The following is a 22252-nucleotide window of genomic DNA, read 5'->3' as shown; positions in this document are numbered from 1 at the left end:
TAGAATTGAATTCACAATTACTCCAATACATACATGCATGCATGTCCAAACATATTAACATTATTAATTAACTTATAGACATACAGAAAACAGCATCCATGATCCATCCCCTTTAACTTCATTTTGGGTAATTGGGGATGGATCGATCACAACAACGTAGCCAACAGACGACACACGCACATTATCATCCATTAATTTTCTGAATCAATTATTATCCCCGATGATGATCAGTAGACGATATTATGGCAGCCTGTGCACAATCAGAAGAATGGAACCCAATCCTCTCCTTCTCCAAATCGTACACCACTTCCACATTCTGCTGCTGGAAGCTTCCCAACACTCCTGCCGGCCCCAAACTTGAAGAAGATGATGACGAATCCCCGGCGCCAATATCATCACCCATGCTTTGAAACAGCAAACACTTGACCACAGTCAAGTTGCGGGGTGCACTCATGGCATAAAATGAGTTCCCTCGTGGCAACGTCAGGCTCGCATTGTTCAAGAAATGAAAAGTGATCAAAGGCAGATCATCATCGGCATCATCCGGTAGGATCTTGTTTGTCGGGCACGGACTTGTGTAGCAAAGATCAAACCCTGATCTCTCTTCCACCTGTGTCGCTCTAGGGTACGTTATCACCGACTGCAGGAGCACCAACAGCTTTGAATACAAGGGATATGGCAAGTGAGTGTAAGTAGTCCCCGAGTCTATCATCATCCCTCCATTACCGGATACATCCAATTCCTTCAAGCTCGACGGCACCGGCACCACTTGCGCCATATTGCCGCCGACACTCACACTCACTGCCTCCAACCCAATGTAATAGTAGTTTGGGTACATTGGACTCTTCAGCATTGGGGTGAACTGCAAATAGTCCTTGGAGGCAATGGCCAATTCCCCCACAATTAAAGGGCTGGAAATGTTGGGGTTGTTGGCGTATCTGAAAGGCAAGAAGCAGTGGGAGAATCCCTTTTGCAGAAACCCTAATTGTGAAGGCAGTGAAAGAGGGCCTTTCCCAAACCCGGCAATCCCTATGGGCTCTCTATAAGTGGCACCCACACACCCAAAGCAGAATTTCGGGATTTCCCAGGTTGATGATGAATTCCTATTAGGGATAATGTCATTTAGTACTGTAAGAACATCCCTGGCGAGGGTTCCGGTGACAATGCCATCGCCGCCATATGTATAAGCAAATGAAGGGCATGGGCGGTAGCAGGTGGATCGGACGAGCATGGCCAAGGAGCAGCCTGCAACGGTGCAGGCATCGAATGAGTTGTCGGAACTGTGAATGTCGATGCAATATGGGCTCGAGCAAGAATCTCTGGAGACTGAGGAGGAAAGGGAAGGGGAGAAGGTGGCTGCTAATAGCTTGTTGCTTCTATAGTCGTCATCGCAATCAATGCAGTCGAAAGATAGGGCGCCGCAAGGCACCCAAGTTAGGTCACTTCCAGTGTCTAAATAGACATGGATGGTTTGAGGAGGTGTCCCTAAGTTGAGGGCTATGATGTACCCATCTCTAATCTCTTTCACTGGCACTGCCATATCCGCCATTAATTTTAAGGGTTTTTTGACAGAAGTGGGAGCGGGAATTGCAGCAGCACTCCTGGAATGAGTTAATCCCAAGACTAATGAACTGCTACAAACCTCTCTTGTACAACAAACCAGAAACAATAACAGGTATGAAGAAAAGCTTGCCGAAAACATGATCAGTAATAATTCAACTATTTGCTGCAGTCTAAAACAATTCATCAATGGCAGTGGTACTTATAGACCAGAATTAGGGCTTCACGACTACTACATGCGATCACAACCAAACTCCAATTTTAATTTCTGTTAATTAATTAATGCTGGGAACTAACACATGTTGCATGGTGCCTGGTGGCGTATAATGGATCCATTATATATATATATATATATAATGCATCAAGATGATATATATAAAAGATCAATGTTACTAATTATTTTAATGGTGGAGGGCATAGAATCGACCCGATGATTGCTCGCTTTGATATATATAGAAAGGAAGCGGCTGCAGCATACCATGAATGGATATATCCAGAACAGACCAGACAGAAGATTCTGCGCGCGTGCATGCTTTCATTTACATAATGCTCTCTCTGCTGTCTGATGAGCAATTAATGCATGAAAAAGGATATCAAGACAACCCCTTAACTCAATTCTGATGGGATCGCCTGCCACTCTGTATATAATTAACCAACTCCGATCCAAAATAGTCGGTTAGTTTTTGTAACAGATCGAATGAGAATTAAGAGTAGTTACATTTGATTCATCAGCAACGGCTACCGATCGAGCTTCATGGTATCATGCATGACTCTGAATCTGATGTGGAGGTGACGCAAAACCCTCGACCATATGTTGTCTGCACGCGACTATTATATATAATAATAAATTAATTGATAAATTAAAATGCAAAGCGGTTTAGTTAATTATATATGGTCTAAGATCATGAAGCCATTAGAGTTTCTTCTGGCCACTCACTGAAAAAGCGACCACATTATCTACTCTGAAAACCACAAACTGGTGTACTTGCTGGAGTTTTAGTGTTTTTAAATTACCAAAGGCGTTTGGGAGGGAATGTTGAATATTAAAAAATAACACCAAGTAATATTTATGGTTGATGACATGACGTGAACTTAATTATTTTGCGATATTCCTACGATGTTTGTCTGCCTGTCTTTGATCTATCATTCAGTTCAGACTTCAGAGAGAGAATACACGTACTGACCGCACAATTATAGATATATCTATTCGAAATTGTGTGACACAGATGATCAACTCTGACATAAAGTTTTTTGTCTTTTGTTGGGTGCATTACGTTATTGATACGCAGTAGGTAGCCACTAAACCACTTTATCATTTAAATATATATAGAACTAATTGATATATTGTATGCGAATGTAAATCGAAACCTAAATACAGCTTTGCCATTGAAAAAAATCTTTACGAAATAAAACGTTTCCTCATGGCCACTTAGACAAAGCTAAGGCTTCTGTTCTTCCAAGAAAAAATGCATCAGCAGAAGACAAATGCCTCTTTTAACACAAATTGCATTTCACATTCAATTTTCCGCTTCTAAATTTGTCATTTTCGCTTTTTGTTTTGTAATCTGCCTTTCCATAAAGCAAGATTTCACTTTATAAACATATATGTGTATATAATTTGTTTTGATTAAATAATCAGCTACAAATATTTTTTCCTGCACCAGAACAGTAACCCAAAGTGAAGTACATAATAAAATCAAAGTACAATAAATCAAATGCTAATGGCATCAATTATTACATATAGATAAACATAAATTCAAGACAACAAATTAAATGACAGGGAGAGGAAGTGGAGTTCCTTCAACTAAAGTATATAGCAAGTAATGCACTCCTGTACACCCAAAGGAACTCAAAGTAGTCAATAATTTTTGGACACAACACTCTGGGCATGATTTCACTTGATACAAGTTACTGTAATCCAAATAATGCATAAACTTTAAGAGCAACAAGACGCGGATGCCGCACGCTCTGCCGGTGGTCTGTCCACAAGGACCATCCCCGATGGATTAGGTGCTGGCTGCAACCGGGGCAACCTCTTTGCTGTTGAAACACACAGTTAATGTAATGGTATAATGAAAGAGCAGTGTTACACAGTGGTTTTTATGCTAGGATATATAATCTAATGCCGGTTCTAGGGTTCTTGTTAAAACAAACCATTATGACAAAGCCCCCATATGATATGAGATAGAGAAAAAAAAAGGTACTGTGATCTTTTATCCTTTGTTGCTCTTTCGCTTCACAAGTAGAAAATGCATGTGCTCAAATATTATTTGAGCTGAAACTCTTACCAATTTCATAAAACACGTCATTCACATTTGTTGCAGTCTTTGCCGAAGTTTCCATAAAGAAAAGGCCATTCTCCTGTGCATAAGTTTGTGCTTCCTGCAAGGATTTCAGCTAACTAAGTTTAGCAAGTTTTGTGCTTCCAGCAGTAAATTCACAAAACTAAAGGAGGGTGAAACTATAGCAAATGACTAGTAGTTCAATAATGGTCTTGAAATATCCACAAAGTTAACAGCTATGAGATCCAAGTAAAAATTTGCAATATGTACAAAATATACACCAGTTTATCCCCACTAAGAGGATAAGCCTGTTGCAGATAAAGTTCAAGTTCTTAAATACATGTCACAGAATTGAGAGCAAAAGGGATTGCTATACTTGCCTCGGCAGCCACCTTTCTTGCATCCAAAAGATCTGATTTGTTTCCAGCAAGTGCCATTACCATATTCGGGTTACCTTATGCCATAGAAGAATTGGATATGCAATTAAAAAGTTAAGCAAAATTATGTACTTCATTACCATATATGCTTTGATTTGTAGGAATATAAGAAAAATTAATAAAAAAATACAAAATAATCTATTGTGGCATTATCTCTCTCCCCAATGATGTATTTTCACATTTCCTTGAAAGTACTGAATCAATATCCCTACTTCATACACAGGCAATGAAAGAAGTGGATAGTTAGGCCCTATGACTTTTAAACAAAGAGTTCAGATGTGAGCATTCAACAAAACAAAAAAGATAAAGCTATCAAAACACTTTCACGAATTTCCCCAAGGACATAAAAATTCAGACTAAATTGCTGCACACTTTCCCAATGGAGAGAACAATGCATTTTACCTTGTGCTTGAAGCTCTTGCACCCATTTTTTAGCCCGATCATATGATGCCTACAGAGCAAACAAACAACCATATATGAGTTGACATGAAGTATCAATGCCAGTTCCCAATCAAATCAGTTCTTGACAATTTCCTTTCCAGAACTACAATATATCTGATCTTATTGATGAGATACAAATACTTTGATCAGTATGATAAAACAGGCATAGAACAACAGTTCCTCGTCTCTACTTCCTCAAGACAGATTGATCAGTTGGGAGCTTTGAATAAATTGTCTCTAAGATATTTGAGGCAACAAACTAAAGAACAAGCATAATCATATTTCTGAAATAGTATAAGAGAAGAGGCTAAAGCAACTATGTTTTGTTTTTTAAGTGGAATTTGTCAAAGTACAGGATCATCGTATGAGCAAAATACAGCACCGCATCAGAAACATGCATATCAAGGCTGCCTCAAACTTTCTTTCTAGGTGGTTGTCACAAGGCAAGCACTTACTTGATTTGTGATATCATATACAATAATGGCTGCTGCTGCTCCTCTATAATACATTGGAGCCAAGCTGTGGTATCTTTCCTGCCCTGCCGTGTCCCATATTTCAAATTTTACAGTTGCATCATTCACAGCAACTGTCTGTGAAAAAAAGGCAGCGCCTATTGTTGATTCCTATAAAAGCATGAGTTAAGTCATTCACTAGAGCACAAGAAAAATCTATCTATAGCAATGTGGAGAAATTCTATATATCATTTTAAAATTTACCTGAAATTCAACAAACTGTCCTTTCACAAACCGTAACACCAAACTAGATTTTCCAGCTCCAACATCCCCAAGGAGCACCTAAAACAAAGAAGATCTCATCTAAACTCAGAAGCAGAATGATGAAAGTTTGTGGACTACTCACAACATTTTAATTAATTGTTATATACTAGTATTCAACCAAAATGAGTCATTGTTCTACCTAAGGTTCAAACAATACACTTGATATTTAGTCAAAAAACAGGCGTCCTGAATAATTAATTAAACACAGAATTTATAAAAAGAGTTGCATAATCATAAAAGCTACTTAGACACAAACTCAATATTACCTGGGGCTAATATAGTGATGAAGGCGTAACAAAGGCGGCAAATTCATCAATATTTCTCAAATATATATAATCTAAACAAGTTTGCAGCCATAAAAGTTACAATCTTGAATAAAGACGGGGTGTAGCGGATACAGCATAGCCAGACAAAAGACTTTGGGAAAAAAGGCGATAGAATTAAACAGAGATACCGAATTCGGTGACTAAAGACTAAAGTACAAACCAGCTTGGCGTTGATGTTCTTGTTCCCGGTGGATGCCATCGATCAGATTTGGGCAGCAATCAGGGAATTAACTCGGCGAAACACCAAAATTGCGTAGTTGAATTGAAAACAATGCCGAATCTTTGGTGATAAGAAGGAACAGGCGAGGAGGGAGGGTTCGCAATTGGGGGCGTTGACGGAAAGAAAAGACCTACCGACCGACCGTGTCAAGAAAGTTGGGAAGAACGCAAAACAAATATGAATTGGACTGCCCTGCCCTCTTCTCTTCACAATACTAGTATTCTTTACTCCCATCGTTTATATACGTATGTATAATCATCAACTTAATTTGAAACGTATCTATTTTCTATATTTCATATCTAATCTTTATCTATTTTTTAATTAATTAATTTTTGAATTCTCGAATTTTAATTAATTAAGTTTGGTTGGGATGGGATGGATTTTTTCAAAATATTAGGATTTGACAAAATTAAAATTAAAATTTATTGATGCCGTTAGTTATCATATCATAGTAATTGATGCCGTTAGTTATCACTGCCGGCTGACGTTTGTGGTATAATTGGGCCGACATTTCCATACGAATGGGCTTCAACTCATTTGGGTCAAACTCAAACTTAAATAATCAATAAATGGAAATTTCAACAATATATAGATATAGTAATTGATTGATTGTAGTTTACTTGGACTCGGAATGCAAAAGCGGAGGGACTGGACTACACACCACAATCGGTCTCAGTCTCACGAATGGGAATAAAAAGTTAAAAAGCTGGAATGCCCATTGCGTCCTTTTGTCAGACATAAAAATACTACTATGTAATAATAATAATTTTTTAAAAAAAATTGATGAAGCAAAGCAAATATATAATGTGTATATAAATACAAGAGGGGAGAGGGAGAGGGAGAGGGAGGGGGAGAGGGAGGGGGAGGGGGAGTGCCGCCACGCCACAGCAAATGAATAATTAAATATAATATACTAACATAACATTCATTGATTTCAAGTGGTAAATGGCCACCCTGCCTGCCTGCAGTTCTCCACTCCACTGTTTCCTCTTTCCTTTGACACGATCTATGACCAATTAATTATACTATTTTTTTATTAATTCCATTTCTTTTACTTACATAATTCCAATTAACCAATTAATAACGTCGATGCAGCAGGATATACAACATGTATGCAATCATGCATGGCAGCCATGGACTTAATTAATTAATGAATGAAAACAATCATTAAAGCCTCAACAATCATCACTATATATATATATATATAGATAGATATGATATAGTGGTAAACAAATATTAAGTGCTACTACAAGATTTTGAATTTGATAATAATATAATAATTCTAATTAATAATCAATCAAGAATTAAAACCCTAGAGGAGGAAGGAGGAGGAGGAGGAGCTGGAGCATCATCAGGATTAATCAGGTCTGTACAAACAATTAATTGAGAAGGGTTGGTTGATCAATGATCATCGTCGTCATCATCATCAATTGATGTATGAATGTACCTAGTAATTGGCTGGTTGGAATATGACTAATTGGAATGAATTTGATTATACTCCTATTAAGGAGGAGGAGGAGGGGAATGGGAATGGGAATGGGAATGGGATCTGTGGTTGGCCAAAGCAAGGATGGAATTGGCGAGGTTGTTAATGGCGTCGACCAGGCCATTAATGCCTTGTCTATTGATCTCAGTCTTTGACTCTTCAATGTGCAGTCTTCTCTGCTGCAAAGCCAGCAGGTCTCTGTGCCTCTTCTCTTCTCTCTCCTCACATGACTGTATCGCCTCTGCTATGATTGTGGCACTCCTTGAAATTGCCGACCCCACCTCGTCCCCACCTCCGCTCGTCCCTTCCCCATCGCTCCCCCTCCTCCGTCGTCTTTTCGCCGGCGAGTCTGTGTAGTACTCGCCGCCGCCGCCGCCGCCACTCGTATCGGAGGAATCTGAGGACGATGATCAAGAATTGAGGAAGAAGGGAGGCCACTATTATATATATATATATTATATAACATATTTGATAGATAGAATAGAATATAGAGTACCACCACCAGTACCTACCTACTGGCGGAGCGGGATGAACGGATGGCTCGCCGGGCGCTTGCGTCAGCGGCGGCCGCATTATGTTAGGCTGAGTGACGACAGGATAGTGCAGCATGGAAATCGGCATTGGGTGCTGAGCCTGAGCGGGCAAGACATTGACGGCGGACATCTCCGGCGGCGGTGGGGGGCTGACATTGGAACTCGAGTGTCCTTGTCCTGATTTCCTGTCGACCACGTCGAGCAAGGCTTGGTATATCTGAGGCAGCATGTTAGAGGGCAAGTTGTTGTCTTTCCTCTCGTTCTTGTCGATCCTCCAATACGACGACTTGCCCTCCTCCTCCGTCGCCGCCACGGCTCTCCTCTCGTACTCCCTGACTTTCTTGAAATCCCTCATGAGATTGTCCCACTTGTCATTGCACTGATTCTGGCTCCTCAAGCACCCATTCTTCCAGCAGTAGTCCTCCACCCACTTCCATCTCAGCTCCGCCGGCTTGCCCCTCTCGCCGGAATCCCCCAGCCGCTTCATCCGCCGCTGATCGTCCATTTTCTTGGCCTCAATCAGAACCATGGTTTCTTGGAGGGTCCAGTTGCCCTTCCTGTACTCCCGCACCATATTATTATTATTGCCGCCCCCGCCCCCCGGATTAGATACACTCAGATCCATGCAAGAAACCAACAGTGAAATGCCACAGTTCTGCAAGTCTGATTGGGTGGGTGGATGGATGGGTAGTAGAAGAGACCAGTGTAGTGTAGTGACCACTGAAAAGTGAGCCACCCACTCGTGAGACCTCACGATATGGAGAAAAATAAATACAATAGAAATCTCCCAACACTTTTAATCCTTGCCTTTCCAAAATTTAAAAACCATTTGATCATCAACTGATATATATGGTGGGAGGGGAGGGGCTTTAGCTCTTGCAAGTAACAGAGGGTTACATTGGTGATTGTACTACGTACATACGTTGTAGTAGTTTGGAAATTGCTGGGCTGAAGTAGAAGTAATCAGCAGCCGCAGCAGCAGCAGCATTCGCCATATATCTCTGATCTGATCTCAGACACAGTCACTACACCTTTTTCTTTTTTATCTTATGCTTCTTTTTTTTTTCACTTTGTTAGAAAACTATCTACCTTGGACTAGTACTCCCTTCCCAATGACCCACCCCTTAAAATCATAAAAAAATCTTCAAAGCTAAAAGTTCAAATCTAAAACTACTGATTTAAGCCACTAACTTTGCGGCATACACTACAGCCACAGCCCCAAAGTCATCATCAACGCCATATTGATGAGTGAGTCTGAGAGAGAGAGAGAGAAAGGGAAATAGTAAAAGAAACCATGATGACAAAAAGGCCAAAGAAATCCATTAACCCTGACACACCCACCCCCACCCCCACAACCTAAAAAACAAAACATATTTGAGATTGAGGTGAGGTGAGGGGTTTGGAGCCAGCCAGCTAGGTCCATCGATTACAGCGTCTGAGTAGCTACTTGCTTGGATTGCATATTGCATTGCATGGAAAGATCCTCTGAATTTGACTACTCTCTTTGGTACAATATAATCATTGCACCATTTTTTTTATTTATATATTTAAACAAACTCCTACTGCTATATACGTTGTCTATATGATATGAGATGCATGTAAAACCAGGTTAACTAATAGTAAATCAATCCCTTGTGAAGTGATTCGAAACTTTATTTGCGCTTAACATTTATCTAACTTCATCATATAAACTCGATCGAGTATGATGACCACTCCACATAATATACAGAGCAGCTGTAGAATAACAAGTACCATGGATAAGTAAATATATATATTCATATACACACACACTGACAAGTACCCTGTGTCCATTCAATCCAATTCAATTTAATAAATGAATATGAATGGGAAAGGAAGGAAGGGTAATTGGCAGGGATAGAGACGTGCATACTTTGGCTGGATGAATTACATTAAAGCAGAATATGCAAATGCAGGTTTAAAATGAAAAATAAACAGAGCCTAATTAATACTAGTATACAACAACAGTTGCATATGCTGATTTCTTGGTGATTCTCTAGTCCCTACTGCTCTACTCTACTCTCTTCCCTGCGACGATCTTCCTCATTACGAACAATACTTTTTTTTCCACGCTATATATATATATATATAAATAAAAAATAAATTCCAAGAGCAAAAAAGATTCTTACAGTAGGGAGTAGGACGGATGGACAGTGAGATGCATAGTATCGATGGATAGATTATATACAATTACACATACAAGCTATTACTGCCTTCCTTCAGCCATCATTGACCAGACTAGGGCTTGCTTCGCTCGAGTTGTTCATCATTAATTAATTAACTAAATAATCTGAACTACTAATCCACAAGATAATTGAGAATTTGTGAATTTTGAGATGGCAGCAGCAGCAGCAGCATCATTTGCAGTTCTGTAAATAAGGAAGAAACGGGGGCCTGAGGGTGCATTTAAGGAGAAGATTCCACGTCACTCACAATGAACTTTTTGGACCTGCCACTGCCACTGCCAGGTAGGACAACAGAGTGGGCCATCCCTTCTTTGACTGCCTACCTTTTGACCGATCAAGGACAGTCCCCTTGGCCCCACTTAAATCCTGACACGTCACTGTCGTTCTAACCTATTGGACTCTAGCCTGCCCCTTCCATGCTAATTAACTACTACTAGTCATCGTAACGCCATCCCGATTATTATGATTACTTAAATAATTCATGTACAATTTTTTATTCATAATCACGAATAAATAAATTTCAACCACAATATTAAAATACCTTGATAAAAGAAAACACATTTATCTACTAGTTATCATTTTTCTAAAAATTGACACAAAAATACAAATATCATTGAATTCTAAAAGTAATATTTTTTATTTATTTTTGAAAACTATATTTATACGTATACTATGTATATTAAGAGGAAAGGAGAGGAGAGAGGTTTGATGAAATGAATTGAATGAGCCCAAAGTAAAACTAAATGAAGTACGAAGCCCATATATAATCAAGTGTGGTATGCAGAATTCTGCAAGCCCATCAACAAAATATACTAGTTAATTACCTTAGCTTAAAAACGTAATTTCATACTCGAAATCGATATTATTTAGCTCGCTAATTATTTTAAGACTACATATATCTATCTTTGTTAATTTGTATATTTGAATTCCTGTGGCTCCTCTACGTGTTGTAAAATGTCATGCAATATATATATATATATAATGTTATTGTTTGGAAAGAAAGGTCAACATGGCGAATTGAACATTAATTATTATTATTTACAACATGTATCACACATCTTCCTTAATATTATCTATGTATTTTTCATATGTTGTCCAATATAGACAGACAGTGTTGTGTGTTGGTTGGATGGGGAGGCGTAACGGAATGAATGGTATAACAATGTAGCAAGAACCAAATCCATAAGGCTAATTATATTTATTTATTTGATTATTGATAGTGGTCCTAAATTAATATATTTATTTGATTATTGATAGTGGTCCTAAATTAACTCCGATCCTAATATGGACAACATACAAATCCAACTTAACGTACATACATACATACAACGTATTTATTAATTTGTCGAAAAGAGATAGCAAAGGTTGGAAAGTTGACATATATAATGCGTACGAAACAAAGTTGGATCCGAGTAATGAACAAATGAAAATCCCATTTAATTCATCCCACCATCTTTTGACTTTTTACCCATTAATGAATGCCCAATAAAACTATTGACACCTCTTTCCCACCCCCGCCCCCGCCCCCACAACCACAAGGAAACACAAAACCAAAACCAAAACCAAAACCATTATATTATTAATATATCTGATCTAACTTGCTCCAATTTTTTGTTAATGATAAATCTTTTTTCTTAAAAAAAAATATTACATCACACTTCAATATGAATTTTACAAATGTATAATTCTTAAGTATGAATCCTCGACCCAAAGAAACTGCATAGGGTTGGAATTTTCATGTATTCATTAAAATAGAGTTACCAGGACTTTTTCTAAGGGAAAAAAATAAATTAATAAACATATGTTTCAGTAAATATTCATATTCTGCACCACACACACACTTGTTTATTGCTAATTAAAATTTTGGTATTTACCAAGCACCACATACATTATTGCGTTCAGACCCGACGCACGTGCGCAGGCACCCTGTACTGACACCTTAATAAAAACTTTTTCTAAATTAATTATTTCAAAATTTCTTGCTGAGCTGAGCTGAGCTGGCGCACATTTATAGGCGGATTCGAACCAAATCCAGTCAAAGGAAAAGCAGTCAAACGCCCTGTTCCTATCTTTTCTTTAATTTATATATCAAATAAAAATGATAATAAAACCTTCTTTAATTTAAAATATGTATACTGTCTATTAATATTTGAATCAGCCTTGCAGATTTAAATATTGACAGCGTGGCTCGCACGTGTGGCACGCTGGCCGATGGGGTGAAGTACCGGCTACTCCCCGTCGTTCCGGTATTCATAATTTTCCTTCACCGCACGAGCAATCTTGGCAAGTACAAAATTGCGTTTTTATTTCTTTTTTTACCTGAAATAATAGCCAAAAATGGTCAATGTTGGGAATTAGTAAATGAAGGTGTTTGTTTGTGGTGTCTAAAATTTTGAATTTTAATTTTGAAAAGTATAATTTTAAACTAAAATAATTATTAAATACAATATAAATATAAATATATTAAAATAATATTTATAATATAAAATTAAATTTTAATCTAATATAATAAATAAAAATATATATTTAATTTAATACTTTTTATGAAAAAATTGAAATAATAAAATAAAAAATTAACTTCAAAAGAAACACACCCGAATCGGTTTGTTCTTACATTAAGATAAATACACAAACAAAAAACAGCTTAATATGGTTTAGTTGGGATGACAATTTAAAAGGACACTTAATTAATAATAACATTAATAATAATAGTACGAAAAATAGTGAGTTAGAGGGTACGTGTCGGTAGGGGATTGGACCAAGTAGCCCAGAAAAGCAGTCAAAGTCACACGGGAAAAGGCCGAGGCGTACAGTCAAATCAACGCTGTCACGGCGGTCAAGTGACTTGTCCATAGTTTTATGGAATTTCCCAGCATTTTGATACTATTAAACAACAGCGATGATGGGAATTCGTAATTTCGACTGTTTCGAGACAATGTATGTAGTACTGTATTAATAATTGTTTCGGGTCAGAATATTAATAATAAATATACTTAAAACAGCACCGAAGTTGGTCTGGCCACAGAAAACAAAGGAAAGAAAAGAAAGAGCTCAGCCTCAGCAGATGAGCTTTTGTTGGAGATGCCCTCTCTCTATCCTCTCAAATATCTCCTCTTTTCTTCATGGATTGCCTATGCATCCTCACCTGAGCTGAGCAGGTTCTTTTGATCTGGTCTGATTTTAATTTCCTCAATTTCTGTTTTATTTTCCTCAAAATCGAGTCTTTTTCGTAATCTGGATCTCTGATCAGTCTAGATTTGTTTCAGTATTATGTCCCATCCTCTTGTGTGATTCAAATCTTTTTAAAGGCTGGCCTGAAGGAGAAGGGAGAAAGGGTTTATTTTTGGGGAATAGCGTTTGCTGATTATGAATGAATGCTCTATGATGTGTTGAATGAATGATTATGGTGATGAGCCTTTTGACCACTAAAAGAGAGTAATGGATAAAGTGAAAAGAAGGATAGTCGAAGAGAGAGAGAGAGAGAGAGAGAGAGAGAGAGAGATTGAGAGAGAAGAAAAATAAATGATAAGCTCTTTGAAGGTAGCAGGGCTGCCGGTTGTTAATGTCAATGAAAGCAAGATACTTTGAGGAAGTTGTCATTCTTTATTTATCCTTTTCCACACATGTGTTGTAATGGTGAATCGACGTAATGTGCTTTCTTGAAAGGCTATCTAGTTGAGGCTCTGGAGTTTCTTTAATTGGGCAGCTGTTGTCTAGAGGAGAGTGATCAAGATGCCTATGTTTCAGTCTTCAAAGAGAAATGGGATTCTGGGATTTGAGGGCAGTGGAGATGGGAGAATTTTAGATCTAGACACCGCCGTGAAAGATGGAATCTTGGGTGGAGTCTCAGCCGGGGGCTACGGCGGCGGTGGGTTTGGGGAGAAGTTGGATCTGAAGAAGATGATCGAAGAGCTGAATTTAACTGAAGTTCCATCCGTGTTTATTTGCCCTATATCCCTTGAACCGATGCAAGACCCTGTCACTCTTTGCACTGGCCAAACCTACGAGAAATCCAACATTCTCAAATGGTTTAGCATGGGCCACTTCACATGTCCCACCACCATGCAAGAACTTTGGGACGACGCAATCACGCCGAACATCACGCTGTACCAGTTGATCTATACCTGGTTTTCTCAGAAGTACGTTCAAATGAAGAAGAAATCAGAGGATGCACAGGGTAGGGCGTCGGAGCTTCTTAGCACCCTTAAAAAGGTTAAGGGTCAGGCTAGGGTTCAAACCCTCAAGGAGCTCTGTCAAGTTGTGGGAAACCACTCTACTGCGAGGAAGGCCATTGTTGAAGAAGGCGGGGTAGCTCTGCTTTCATCTTTGCTCGGTCCCTTTACTTCGTATGCTGTGGGATCAGAAGTTGTAGCAATTCTGGTAAATTTGGCTCTGAGTTCTGAATCAAAAACAATTTTGATGCAACCTGCGAAAGTATCCTCGGTGGTAGATATTCTGAATGAGGGTTCTTTAGAAACAAAATTCAACTGTGTTCGGTTGATTGAGATGTTGATGGAGGAGAAAGATTTCCGCGCAGAAATTGTTTCAAGCCATAGCTTGTTGGTGGCTTTGATGAGATTGGTGAGGGATAAGAGACACCCTAATGGACACTTGCCGGGGCTTGGCCTTCTCAAGTTGATTAGCATGCATAAGCAAGTTCGAAGTTTGATTGTGAGCATTGGAGCAATACCACAATTGGTAGAATTGATACCTTCCCTGAATCCAGACTGTGTGGAGGTAGCCCTCTTCATATTAAATGTCCTTTCTTCGGAACCTGAAGGAAGCCAAGCTTTGAAGGATTGTCCAAATGCCATTCCCAATGTCGTTAAACTGCTGATGAGAATTTCTGAGAGCTCCACGGAATGCGCACTTTCTATCTTATGGTCTGTATGCAAGCTCTCCCCGGATGAATGCTCTTTGGTGGCTGTGGACGCAGGTCTCGCTGCAAAGCTTCTTCTTGTCATCCAAAGCGGGTGCAGTCTCACACTCAAGCAGAGGGCAGCTGAGCTTCTGAAACTCTGCAGTTTGAATTATTCAGATACAATCTTCATATCCAAGTGCAAATTGACCAGGACAATCCAATGAATGTGGATAACAGATCATCATAGTAACCACATTTTATGGCAGCGCTAATGGAGGCTATTTGGTTGCTATTTCCTCGACTAAGTCAGCAAAAAGCTTTCAGGCCCCCTTCTTCAATCATGCATTGATTCAGCAAATGTCAAGATTCTCATGTTTGCTGGACATTCAGGCAAGTGCTGGAAAGTGAAGATGGTTGCGAAGCCCCAAGACTGATGATGATCTTTAAAGAGCTACAAATACAAGTGGCAAGTAACTTGTATTCAGATTGCACTGCTGCGATCATGGTACATACTAGATGGAGTTTGCAATTGCAATTGTAAGTGCTGAGTAGTTGCTTGCTTCACGAACGTTCTTATTTCTGTGTTCTTAGCGATTTGAGTCATTCGATTTTCTATTGCTGTATCATTTTGGCACTTAGAGAGTATATAGTGTAGCGTAGCATAAAGGTGCCATTTGGTTCCCATCCTTTTCAATATGTATATTTTTCATTCAAAGATTTTATGTCAGTTAACTATCCGCAACCCGTGCTGTTTTGTTCTTCACTGCACTCTTCCATTGGCAATGATAGTTACACAACTGGTTCCAGACAATATTACTAATGAAGAGTTAATATATACACACAAATATGTATATATCCTGTACCAATAATTGACTATAATGAATGCTTCTGCACACAAAACACTGCAAATTGAATTAGTTACTGTGTATGGACAGCTCCCACACTCTATGTTCGGGGATGGGGCGGGCCAGCCCTTCTGATGTCCAGTGCCTTCACTATGTCAGCTACCCCATCAATCATTACAACTGAATAAACAACAGAGACTGAAATGAAGCAATGCAATGTAGTTCCTGGACTATTGTCCTAAGGCGACCAAGAAAACAAGTTTATGGCATGACATGGTCCGGGACTTGCTGATTGATGGATTTAGGAGCCTGCCGGCGTGAATTCAAGTGGGATTTCCTTCGATCTTGCCATGGCCGTTTGCGAAGACAAATGTTGAGGTTGTTGTACCAGCTGTCCTTTTCCTTACAATATTATTGCAGGCATTGCATCTGCAACTGCAGCCCTCATGACCAAGTCGCCTGGAATCTGGAGATTAATGCAGACATAAGTATATGTCGTCACCAAGATCCACAGGGTTTTCAAGGTTTGTATGAAAGTCAGAGACAGGCCAAAACACTAAAAATAGTTGCCGCTTCAATATTTTAAGAGTTCCGATGAAATTCCCTTTGCTATTTTAACTTTGTTGCTTGGACAAGATGATCTTGTAATTAACGCCATGAGATTCGCCGGCCAATCCAATCTAATCCACCCACAGTATCAAGGGATCAGAAGGCACTAGGTCAGTGCTTATGTCATTGGCGATGAATAGAAGGATTCGGTTTGTTTGCAGAGATCTAGAGGACACATGGAATTGAATTTGGTATACATTTTTCTACTTCACTCAGCAATTAAGTTGCCATAAATTGTGGCCATTTTCATGCACATATTTTTGACTAATGGTAGGGAGGACATCTACTTTGATTTTTATATCTTGGAGCAGGGTCGACATTGAATCCTCACATGTACAGCTGATTATTTTAATGCAAAAAAGAATTATTAATTTCGGATATGTCAATGCAATTCCTTCTAGAGAGAGAGAGAGAGAGGGAGAGGGTAATGTCACTTGGAGTTTAGTGTATTGTTTGTTTATGTACCTCATTTATTTTACTATATATCCAAGAAACCACCCATCCTCTTTCTCAATTTAGAAGCTTCTCTCACACTTTTCTTCTTTTTTTAATTAATGAATCTAAAAGAAACAAGAGCATGAATCCAACAAGAATGACAGCCAATCACAATGCACACATTCTATAAGGTTTGCTATTTGTGAGTAAATTTTTATGACAGAAAGACGTTGAGGTCCAAGTTCATGTATCATTGCCATTGCCATTGCCATTGCCATTGCCAATGAATGTCAAAGGAGCTTGGAAAACACTTTGAATCACGAAATGTCAAAGCCAAGAGGAAGAAGAAAGCAGAAACTGAAATGGAGCAAATTGTACACATTCTCATGCTTGAGGCCAAGCACCGATGATCAACAGCCTAGTGATCAGCGACTCGGGCAGCCGGGATTCTCCCGAGTGGTGTTCTGCAACGAGCCTCGCCTTCACAAGAGGAAGCCTCATAAGTATCCAAACAATTATGTCTCCACAACTAAGTACAACCTTATTACCTTTCTGCCGATAGCCCTTTTCGAGCAATTCCGCAGAGTTGCCAATTTGTACTTCCTGCTGGCAGCTGTTCTGTCCTTTACATCGTTGGCTCCTTTCAATAAAGTTAGTGTAATAGCTCCTCTCTTGTTTGTTATTGGGATTAGCATGATCAAAGAGGCAATTGAAGATTGGCACAGGTTCTTACAGGTAGGCTTCCAGTTCCAATTCTTGCCTTTTTGACAAACAATTTTGTTAAGATACTAAATAGAATGGCATAGCATCTCATCCCATCTCATCCCTTTTTGACAAACAACTTTTCAGGACAACAAAGTCAACTCGAGGAAGGTGATGGTTCATGTGGGAAATGGATTGTTTGTACTGAAATCCTGGGAGTCTCTTTTGGTGGGAGATGTTGTCAGAGTCACTAAAAATAGCTACTTTCCCAGTGATCTTCTTCTGCTATCTTCAAGCTATGAAGATGGCCTTTGCTATGTTGAAACGATGAATCTTGACGGGGAGACGAATCTGAAAGCCAAAAGAAGCTTAGAAGCTACACTCTCTCTGGATGATGATTTGAAGTTTTCCAAATTTAAAGCCACGGTTCGTTGTGAGGATCCCAATCCAAGCCTATACACATTTATTGGAAATCTGGACATAGATGAAGAAGAATCTTATTCTTTAAGCCCTACACAAGTTCTGCTAAGAGACTCCAAACTTAGAAACACAGAGTATGTCTATGGTGTTGTGATCTTCAGTGGACCAGATACTAAAGCAGTTCGGAATTCCACTAGATCTCCATCCAAACGCAGCAGGGTGGAAAGGAAGATGGACCGTGTGATCTACCTTCTCTTCGCGATGATGGTTCTGATTTCCTTAATCTCTGCTATTGGCTCTGCCATGTTTACACAGTCCGATAATTTCAAGAGATGGTACCTCCGTTTGCATGATGATGTCGACACATTGTTCAGCCCTGAAGATCCTGTGTTCTCCTGCATATTGCAATTCATAAGAGCTCTTGTGATGTATGGCTACTTGATTCCAATATCCCTCTATGTCTCCATTGAAGTTGTCAAAGTCCTGCAAGCTATGCTGATCAACAAGGATTGTGCTTTGCTTGATGAGACGACAGGCAAGGCTGTGGAAGCCAGGACTTCAAATTTGAACGAGGAGCTGGGGCAGGTGGACATGATTTTGTCTGATAAAACAGGAACCTTGACGTGCAACCAGATGGAGTTCAGAAAGTGTTCCATTGAAGGGATTTCTTATGGAGGTGAAGTGACTGAAGTTGATCTTGCAGCTTCTCGAAGGATGAATATTGACGTGGAGAGACATCGTTTCAGCCTGGAAGGATCGGACTCCACAGGACGGAGCATCGAGATGTTTGATCTTTCCACAGCTGCTGATTGCGGCGCAGAGAAGGACATTCTTGAGCTTCATCATGGAAATGAAAATGAAAATGGAAAAGGCAGGATTTCACATTCCAGGAAGGCGGATAAGATCAAAGGCTTCAATTTCAGAGATGATCGCCTCATGGACCGAATGTGGATATATAAGTCCAATGTATCTGACATGATCATGTTCTTTAGAGTCATGGCTCTGTGCCACACTGGAATTCCTGTCGAAGAAAACACTTGCGAGAGGACAACGTACGAGGCCGAGTCCCCGGAAGAAGTTGCATTTCTGATTGCAGCACAGGAGTTTGGATTCAAGTTTTGCCAGAGAACTCAGTCTGCTGTTGTAGTCCAAGAGCTCGACCCCTCTTCAGGAATGGAGGTGAAGAGGTGAAATCTCTCTCTATTTTACCTGTTTATCTGGAAGCTTCTAGAATATCTAACAAAGCTAATGCCATGAACTCGCAGAGAATACAAGCTTTTGAATCTACTGGAATTCAATAGCTCCAGAAAGAGAATGTCAGTTATAGTAAGCAACAGTGAAGGGGAGATCTTCCTTTTCTGCAAAGGAGCTGATGAGTATGGTTGCTTACTTTAAGCACTCCCTTTATCCAAACTTACTTACTTTGCTTACTGCTTCTGTAATGTAATAACCTTTTCAATCTCTCTTTCTTCAAGTGTTATTTTTGATAGGCTAGCAGATAATGGTAGAACATATCAGCAGGCGACAGAGACGCACCTTTCAATGTATGCCGAAGATGGATTGCGTACGATGGTGTTTGCATATAAGCAAGTTGGGTTGCAAGAATATGAAAACTGGAGTGGCGCATTCGAACAAGCAAAGGCCACTGTAGGCCATGAAAGAGAAGAGCTTCTGGAGAGTGCCTCTGAAATGATCGAGAATGATTTGCAGTTATTAGGAGCTGTTGCCATTGAAGATAAGTTGCAGAAAGGGGTATGTATTTAGGACAGAGCTTAGAACATAGATCAAGCTACTTTTGATCATTCTAATGACACTAACTCATGATCCCAGGTTCCAGAATCCATAGATAAACTTGCACAAGCAGGGATCAAGATCTGGCTGCTCACCGGCGACAAAAGGGAAACAGCAGTTAATATAGGGTGCGTGTGAATCAATGTTCTTATCTGTTTCTTGCAAACATTCAATACAAGAATTTCAGAAGCATTAAAAGTGCATGCTTGTTGTTGCAGCTTTGCTTGCAGCTTATTACGGCACGACATGAGGCAGCTCCATTTGTGCTTGGGTAAAGACATCTCCAACAAACTGCATGTGATGAAGGTGAAGACTGTTTTACAGTTGAAAATCTCAACTTACGATCAAGAATAAAAGATGTAATTGAACTGGGATCAAGTATTCTCTGTTTTTAGTGTTTCAGGATGCCAAAGGAGAAATTCAATACCAGTTAAAAGGCTACAATGAGCTGATCACTGAAGCGGACCGAGAGGAAGCCCCTTTCGCAATGGTGGTGGACGGGAAAGCTCTTGAAATATGTTTAAGCAACGACGTGAAAAAGCAGTTCCTGTCCGTGGCCATGAACTGCGACGTTGTCATATGCTGCCGTGTGTCTCCCAAACAAAAAGCTCTGGTTTGTATGCAGCACAAAAAGTTCCTATGTTTTAACACACAGTTCCAACTCTTACACGTTTGAGGTAATGATCCTGTCTGTTGTTTGAAACCTTGGAAGATTACGCGCACGGTTAAAGCTCATTCGGGGAAGACAATCTTGGCTGTCGGCGATGGAGCCAATGATGTCGGGATGATTCAGGAAGCCGACATAGGAGTGGGAATCAGTGGCATGGAAGGGATGCAGGTGAGCCACATGATCATGATATTCATCATTCCTAAAAGATTCAGATTTTGATTTGAATCTTAGTAACTCTTCTTCAGGCAGTAATGGCGAGCGATTTTTCGCTGCCTGAATTTCGGTTCTTGGAGAGACTGCTAATCGTTCACGGGCATTGGTGTTACAAGAGGATTTCCAAGATGGTTTGTATTTGATTAAAAATCTTTTCTTTACAATTGATCTGATCATACTAATACTTAGCTTGTTCCAGATTGTCTATTTTGTGTACAAGAACATCGCCTTCGGGCTCACCCTATTTTACTACAACACGGTGGCTGGCTTCTCCGGTCAGGACTTTTACGACGACTGGTACATGGTCATGTTCAACGTTCTGCTCACCTCTTTGCCCGTCATAGCCCTCGGCGTCCTCGAACAGGATGTTTCCTCCGATGTTTGTCTCAAGGCAAGAATCCATAAATACATACATATAGATACATGAATTTCTCAATTTGTCTGAAAATCTGAATGATCTGATGAATTAACTAAGTTGGTGCAGTTTCCGGCACTGTATCAAGAAGGGCAGCGAGACGAGTGCTTCAGCTGGGCACGCATCATCGGGTGGATCCTCAACGGCGTCGTGGCTTCCCTGGCGACATTCACACTCAACATCTACGCCGTCTCCGCCGACAAACATGGCAGGACGGCGGACATGGAGCGTGTCGGGACGACGACGTACACGTCCATAATCTGGACGGTCAACTGCCAGATTGCCCTAATGATCTCCCACTTCACGTGGATCAGCCATCTCCTCATCTGGGGGAGCATTCTCTGCTGGTACATCTTCCTCTACTGCTACACCATGCTCCCGCCGCCCCTGTCCGGCGACGTCTTCCATGTCTTCACCGGACAGGTCGGACCGGCGCCGGCGTACTGGATTACGACACTGCTCGCGGTGATTGCTTCGCTTCTACCCTACTTCACCCTCATCGCCATCCAGCGGGAGTTCTTCCCCATGGATGACGACATAATCCAGGAGATGAAGTTGTCAGGGACAGACAGTACCGCCACGTGGCTTCGGGAACAGGAGAAGTCGAAGCAGCTGACTCAGGTCGGCTACTCCGCAAGAGTTGATGCCAAAATCAGACATCTCAGAGACCAGCTGCACAGGAAGAGGAAATCCTTCTCCATCTCTGTAAGAAACAGTCCTATTTACAAATCGGTGATTCGAAGAGAGCAGCTACCTTAACTCACTTGTTCACACATACATAATTGAATAATTAGTTGATCCATTGATTGATAATACAAATCCCCTTTGTTTTTTTGGTAGGAACATAGTAGGTAAGAGATACACATAGACATGTAATAGCCATTCTTTGTTTAGTGATCGGATTGGTGTTCTGTTTTTCTTACAGGATGAGATTATTGATTAAATGGTAATTTGAATTTTTAATAATGTAGTGTACCATATATCTTTTGATAATGGATCATCTTTAATTTATTTATGAGGAAGGAT

The 22252-nt window shown here is 40.0% G+C and overlaps 5 protein-coding genes across 5 annotated transcripts; 2 read left to right on the top strand and 3 right to left on the bottom strand.

Moving 5' to 3' along the window:
* Positions 1-195: 195 nt before the first annotated feature.
* Positions 196-1611, bottom strand: LOC127247054 (probable aspartyl protease At4g16563). The gene has a single exon (XM_051268743.1). It carries the CDS (start codon positions 1547-1549, stop codon positions 212-214), a length of 1338 nt encoding a protein of 445 aa, XP_051124700.1. The 5' UTR covers positions 1550-1611; the 3' UTR covers positions 196-211.
* A 1637-nt stretch (positions 1612-3248) lies between these two features.
* LOC127247753 (ras-related protein RABF2b) lies at positions 3249-6263 on the bottom strand. The gene is made up of 7 exons (XM_051269742.1): positions 5983-6263; positions 5437-5514; positions 5176-5343; positions 4682-4730; positions 4219-4296; positions 3849-3938; positions 3249-3600 (listed from the first exon to the last, which is right to left on the bottom strand). Exons 1-7 carry the CDS (start codon positions 6019-6021, stop codon positions 3497-3499), a joined length of 606 nt encoding a protein of 201 aa, XP_051125699.1. The 5' UTR covers positions 6022-6263; the 3' UTR covers positions 3249-3496.
* A 1022-nt stretch (positions 6264-7285) lies between these two features.
* On the bottom strand, positions 7286-9098 carry LOC127247751 (uncharacterized). The gene is made up of 2 exons (XM_051269741.1): positions 8041-9098; positions 7286-7925 (listed from the first exon to the last, which is right to left on the bottom strand). The coding sequence occupies exons 1-2, from the start codon at positions 8684-8686 to the stop codon at positions 7546-7548; spliced, it is 1026 nt and encodes a 341-aa protein (XP_051125698.1). The 5' UTR covers positions 8687-9098; the 3' UTR covers positions 7286-7545.
* Positions 9099-13192: 4094 nt separating this feature from the next.
* LOC127247749 (U-box domain-containing protein 30-like) lies at positions 13193-15938 on the top strand. Its single transcript, XM_051269739.1, has one exon. It carries the CDS (start codon positions 13998-14000, stop codon positions 15348-15350), a length of 1353 nt encoding a protein of 450 aa, XP_051125696.1. The 5' UTR covers positions 13193-13997; the 3' UTR covers positions 15351-15938.
* A 1210-nt stretch (positions 15939-17148) lies between these two features.
* Positions 17149-22192, top strand: LOC127247747 (probable phospholipid-transporting ATPase 5). Its single transcript, XM_051269735.1, has 11 exons — positions 17149-17750; positions 17865-19324; positions 19403-19513; positions 19613-19889; positions 19968-20056; positions 20147-20234; positions 20332-20541; positions 20641-20766; positions 20844-20942; positions 21011-21202; positions 21296-22192. The coding sequence occupies exons 1-11, from the start codon at positions 17340-17342 to the stop codon at positions 21983-21985; spliced, it is 3753 nt and encodes a 1250-aa protein (XP_051125692.1). The 5' UTR covers positions 17149-17339; the 3' UTR covers positions 21986-22192.
* Positions 22193-22252: the final 60 nt, after the last annotated feature.

The sequence above is a fragment of the Andrographis paniculata genome, unplaced genomic scaffold, assembly GCF_009805555.1.
Source record: "Andrographis paniculata isolate CXL003 unplaced genomic scaffold, ASM980555v1 Contig32END, whole genome shotgun sequence".
Lineage (NCBI taxonomy): Eukaryota > Viridiplantae > Streptophyta > Magnoliopsida > Lamiales > Acanthaceae > Andrographis > Andrographis paniculata.
Note: the sequence above shows the minus strand (reverse complement) of the source record. Positions and strands in the feature narration are given on the sequence as shown.